Source organism: Herpailurus yagouaroundi, unplaced genomic scaffold, assembly GCF_014898765.1.
Source record: "Herpailurus yagouaroundi ecotype Mexico unplaced genomic scaffold, PumYag 66841, whole genome shotgun sequence".
In the NCBI taxonomy this organism is placed as follows: domain Eukaryota; kingdom Metazoa; phylum Chordata; class Mammalia; order Carnivora; family Felidae; genus Herpailurus; species Herpailurus yagouaroundi.
In genome coordinates this window covers 6,460-12,224 of record NW_024419723.1, presented here as the reverse complement: position 1 = coordinate 12,224, position 5,765 = coordinate 6,460, and the positions used below count along the sequence as shown (strand labels likewise).

The following is a 5,765-nucleotide window of genomic DNA, read 5'->3' as shown; positions in this document are numbered from 1 at the left end:
GGTTTTTCGGGTTCTCTCTGATTGTTTAATTGTTTTAGTAATACAAAAAAAAAAACACAAAACAAACAAACAACTGTGTCTTTCCCAAATATAATACATTAGTTAGACAGGCAATACTGCCAAAATATTTATACAGAAATAGTGGTGAGATTTTGAATGTAATTGAATTCTTCGTATAAGTACATCCTACGTCGTAAGTTCCTATGTCAGAATGCTTGTACACATTAAGTTATATATACATACATATCTACATACGTATGTATGTAGATATACATATGTTTTTATTTTATATATTTTAATGTTTATTTTATTGTTTATTTAATGTTTATTAATATTTATTTTATCTTAATGTTTATTTATTTTGGAGAGAGAGAGTGGGGGAGCAGGGAAGGTGCAGAGAGACGGAGAGAGACGGAATCTCAAGCAGGCTCAGTGCTGTCATCAAAGAGCCCGACACGGGGATCAAACACATGCTGCATGAGATCATGGCCTCAGGTTAAATCAAAAGTCGAATGCTTAACCCACTGAGCCACTTACATGCCCCCATTGTTATATTTCATTACATGCGAGGTGTGTGCAAATCCAGTTGTGTAGAATCAAGAGACACATATTTATAATAACATCTCTCCTTCACTCTGCATCTCTTTCTGATTCTTTCTGAGCTCCTTCTCTTTTCCCTTATACATTTTATAGAACTTTAAGTTTGGAATGTACACACATTTTTACAGTACTTCAAGTTCTAGTAAGTGCAGACTGATACACCTTATATTCCTTTGACTGATGCAAACAAAATGTCCATTATTTCACTTTTCTCATATTAAATATTAATAATTAACTTTTGGCGATAATGCGAAACTATATTGGTATAAGCTATGTCAATTTCGGTGAGTACATCATTTATTCACGTTATTGCTGATAAATTCCATGCCCTTGTCTTTTCATAAGATCATTTCAACCCCCTACCAAGTTGTTTTCTTTTTGAAGATTTCTTTTAAAAATTGCTAAATACTTGGTCTTGACAGGAAACGTGGTATGAAAGGATGGACCCAAAAAAATGGAAGTTCTCTCACTGGTTTTATCCTGCTGGGTTTCTCTGACCGGCCTCAGCTGGAGCGAGTCCTCTTTGTGGTTCTTCTGATCTTCTATCTGGTCACCCTGCTGGGAAACACAACCATCATTGCGTTGTCCCTCCTGGACCCACACCTGCAGACCCCCATGTACTTTTTCCTGTCCAACCTAAGCTTTCTGGACCTGTGTTACACGACCAGCACTGTTCCTCAGCTGCTGGTTCATCTCAGGGGAGCAGACAAGTCTATCTCCTTCGGTGGCTGTGTAGCTCAGCTGTTCGTCGCTCTAGGGTTGGGATGCACAGAATGCATTCTGTTGGGGGTGATGGCATTTGACCGCTATGCAGCCATCTGCAGGCCCCTGCACTACACAGTGATCATGCACCCCCGTCTCTGTGTCCTGATGGCTTCTGCATCGTGGTTCATTGGTTTTGCCAACTCCTCACTGCAGACGGTGCTCACCTTCTTTGTACCACTTTGTGGAAGAAATAAAATAGACCACTTCTTTTGTGAGGTTCCCCCACTGCTCAAGCTTGCCTGTGTTGACACCACTGTGAATGAGTCTGAGCTCTTCTTTGTCAGTGTGATCATTCTTCTCATACCTGTGGCATTAATCACGTTGTCCTATGGTCGAATCGTCAGGGCAGTGTTAAGAATAAAGTCAGCTTCAGGGCAGAGGAAAGCATTTGGGACATGTGGGTCCCACCTCACGGTGGTGTCCCTGTTCTACGGCACGGCCATCTATGCTTACCTCCAGCCCAGCAACAACTACTCCCAAGATCAGGGCAAATTCATTTCTCTCTTCTACACCATTGTCACCCCCATGGTCAACCCCTTCATATATACTCTGCGGAACAGGGATGTGACTGGAGCAATGAGGAAGGTGTTCTGTGGGGGCTATGACTCCAGATGACTGGGGGCAAGACCGTCTGATGGAAGAATTTGAGTTCAGAGTCTTTCTGCTTTTGTGTCCTGCACGTGTCATCCAACATTTCCCCTGACGACTCTCAAGGGGATTTTCTTATCTCCTCTTTCGTGCAAGTGAGTGTTCAAAATCTGAGTTCATGGATTCATTGCAGCCTCCAGAGATTCTGATTTAGAGCATCTGCGTCATATTCTCATTTCAAAAACCTCCACAAGATTTTGTTATTTCACTCCCTTTTGGGAGCACTATTTCTTTCCTAATTGCAAACAGACATCTACACACATATGATAAAAACACAGCCAATAAGAATATGTAACACCAATACAGTGTCAGAAACAATTATGTATTAAATTTGTTTTAATGTTTATTTATTTTGAGAGAGAGAGAGAGACAGAGAACAGAAGTGAGTGAGAGGCAGAGAGAGCCAAAGAGAGAGACAATCCCAAGGAGGATCTGAGCAGCTAGCCCAGAGTATGATTAGGGGCTGGAACTCACGAACTGTGACAACATGACCCAAGGCAAAATCAAGATTTGGATGCCTAACTGACTGAGCCACCCAAGCACACCAGAAATATTAATATTTTAGTATTTTCTAACAATTGCTGGAGGCATATCCCTTTTTCTTGCATTTTGATCATGGCTGTGATAGAAGGTCCATAAGTTGACTGTATCACAGCTCTTTGACACAAGTACGTGGGGCAACAGTGTAAAAAACTTTTAGGTCAAAGAAAAACCTACTAACATCAATCCAGATAAACCCATTCAGATATCAGGCCCTTGTGTGACCTCACAGGTATGACAATGGTTTTATGTACCCTTCATGTCACGGAGGGGGAGGGCATGATGCATACCTGCCAGTGACACTAAGAACTTGAGCTGGTAACACGCCAGGTGGTGCTCACGTGTCATTATGTGCAAAGTCGGAGAAGCACCAATGTGCGGTGTGCACGTTGGTGAGATTCAGTTTGTGATCCAACCCGTTCATTAGAAATGACTTTTGGGGACATTATCATGGAGGAACAATACATGACCCAAGTCCTATTTCATATGCTACATGTTTTACCTATAGTAACACAGGAAACGTTTTAAAGGGTAAAAGATATTTAGATCCTCTTTTCATACCATTTTCAAATTCTTTTATCCAGGCTTCAAGTGATCAAGGCTTTTATATCTCACATCCTCCAAGGGCCCCATATTTGAATGCGGCGACATACTATGAAAATATGGGAAATGAATACTACTTCCCAGAAAATCCCATGTTCTGTGAAGATTGCTCAGATTCCCCAGGAGGAAACTTAAACAAAATAGGATTGTATGTTAATTGTAAAAAAAAATCTCCATATGTCTTATCTTTACAAGTAGCCATCTCATTATGAAATAACTGTTATACAATTCTGAGTGATGAGTAAGAAATAGAAACATCCCATAACAAGTGAATGTGACATTGTAGTCTTCCTTTTAGTTTTTACTTTATTAATTTTTTAAATTGCATCCAAGTTACTTAAGGTATGGTGCAGTAATGATTTCGGGAGTAGATTCCAGTAATTTATCCCATAAACGGAACACCCAATGCTCATGCCAGCAAGTGTCCTCCTTAAAGACCCTTGCCCAATTAGCACATTCCCCTACCCAAAACCCCTGCAGCAACCTCAGTTTGTTCTGTGTATATAAGAGTCTCTTACGTTTTGTCCCCCTCCCCATTTTCATATTATTTTTGCTTCCCTACCTTATAGTCACCTGTTTTCTCTCTTATTTTTTTTTTAATTTTTTTTTCAATGTTTATTTATTTTTTTGGGGGACAGAGAGAGACAGAGCATGAACGGGGGAGGGGCAGAGAGACAGGGAGACACAGAATCGGAAACAGGCTCCAGGCTCCGAGCCATCAGCCCAGAGCCTGACGCGGGGCTCGAACTCACGGACCGCGAGATCGTGACCTGGATGAAGTCGGACGCTTAACCGACTGCGCCACCCAGGCGCCCCTGTTTTCTCTCTTAAATTGAACATATGAGTGAAGTCATATGATATTTGTTTTTCTTTGACTAATTTTGCTTAGGATGACATACTCTAGTTCAATCCACGTTGTTGCAAATGGCAAGATTTCATTTTTTGAATGCCAAGTAACATTCCATCGTATATATATCCCATATCTTCTTTATCCATTCGTCTCTCAGTGGACATCTGCACTCTTTCCATACTTTGGCTTTGTCGATGGTGCTGCTATCCACATTGGGGTGCATGTGGCCCTTTGAATCAGCACTTCTGTATCCTTGGGATAAATACCTAGTAGCACTATTGCTGGGTCATAGGGTATTTCTGTTTTTAATTTTTTCAGGAACCTACATACCGTTTTCCAGAGTGGCCGCACCAGTTTGCATTCGCACCAGCAGTGCAGGAAGGTTGTACTCTTTGTACTTTGTACTCTTTGTACTCTCGCCAATATCAGTTCTCTCATTCTTGGATCATGCTCTTTTGCCTGTTTCCTTCTTTTTTCTTTTTAAAAAGGTTTTTTAAATATTTATTTATTAGAAAGGGAGGAGGGGCAGAGAGACAGATAGGGTGACACAGACTCTGAAACAGGCTGCAGGAGCTGAGCTGTCACCATAGAGCCTGACATGGGGCTCTGACTCATGGACCTTGAGAACAAGACCTGAGCCATCTCCGGAGGCAAAGGAAACAAAAGCAAAAATCAACTATTGATTCATAATGAACTCGAGATAAACAGCTTCTGCACAGCGAAGGAAGCAATCAGCAAAACTAAAAGGCAACCAATGGAATGGGAGAATATTTTTGCAAATGACCTATCAGATAAAGGGATAGCATCCACAATCTATAAAGAACTTATCAAACGTAACACCCCAAAAAACAAATAATCCAGTGAAGAAATGGGAAAAAGACGTGAATAGACACTTTTCCAAAGAAGACATCCAAATGGCCCACAGACACATGAAAAAATGCTCCATATCACCCATCATCAAGGAAACAGAAAGTAAAACCACAATGAGATATCCCCTCATGACTGTGAGAATGGCTAAAGTTAACACCTCAGGCAACAACAGATGTGGCAAGGATTTGGAGAAAGAGGATCTCTTTTGCACTGCTGGTGGGAATGCAAACTGGTGCAGCCTCTCTGGAAAATAGTATGGAGGGTCCACAAAAAGTTAAAAATAGAACTGCCCTAAAGTACAGCAATTGCACTACTAGGTATTTATCCAAGGGATACAGGTGTAGTGTGTCGAAGGGGCACATGCACCCCAATGTTTATTGCAGCATCATCAACAATAGCCAAGTTATAGAAAGAGCCCAAATATCCATCAACAGATGAATGGATAAAGAAGATATATACAATGGAGTATTACTCAACAATCAAAAAGAATGAAATCTTACCATGTGCAGCAACGTGGATGAGGGTATTATGCTAAGTGAAATAAGTCAGAGAAAGACAAAATGACTTCACACATACGAGGAGTTTAAGATGCAAAACAGATGAACATAAAGGAAGGGAAGCAAAAGTAATGTAAAAACAGGGAGGAGGGCAAAACATAAGAGACTGGTAAATACAAAGAACAAACTGAGGTTGCTGAAAGGTTGTGGGAGGGGAGATGGACTAAATGGGCAAGGGGCATTAAGGAAGACACTTGTGACGAGCACTGGGAGTCATGTGTAGGGGATGAATCACTGGGTTCGATTCCTGAAATCATTGTTGCACTATAGGCTCACAATGTGGACGTAAATTAAAATATATATATTTATTTTAAAAAGATTTGGAATTTGAT

General features: G+C 40.8%; 1 protein-coding gene across 1 annotated transcript; it reads left to right on the top strand.

Annotated features, from left to right (window-relative positions):
* Positions 1–1,032: 1,032 nt before the first annotated feature.
* On the top strand, positions 1,033–2,011 carry LOC121024691 (putative olfactory receptor 2B8). Its single transcript, XM_040466887.1, has one exon. It carries the CDS (start codon positions 1,033–1,035, stop codon positions 1,978–1,980), a length of 948 nt encoding a protein of 315 aa, XP_040322821.1. The 3' UTR covers positions 1,981–2,011.
* The last annotated feature ends 3,754 nt before the right edge of the window (positions 2,012–5,765 follow it).

Bases quoted from the DNA above. Each gene is read 5' to 3' on its own strand.
- LOC121024691 (XM_040466887.1), top strand. From the start codon at position 1,033: ATGAAAGGATGGACCCAAAAAAATGGAAGTTCTCTCACTGGTTTTATC.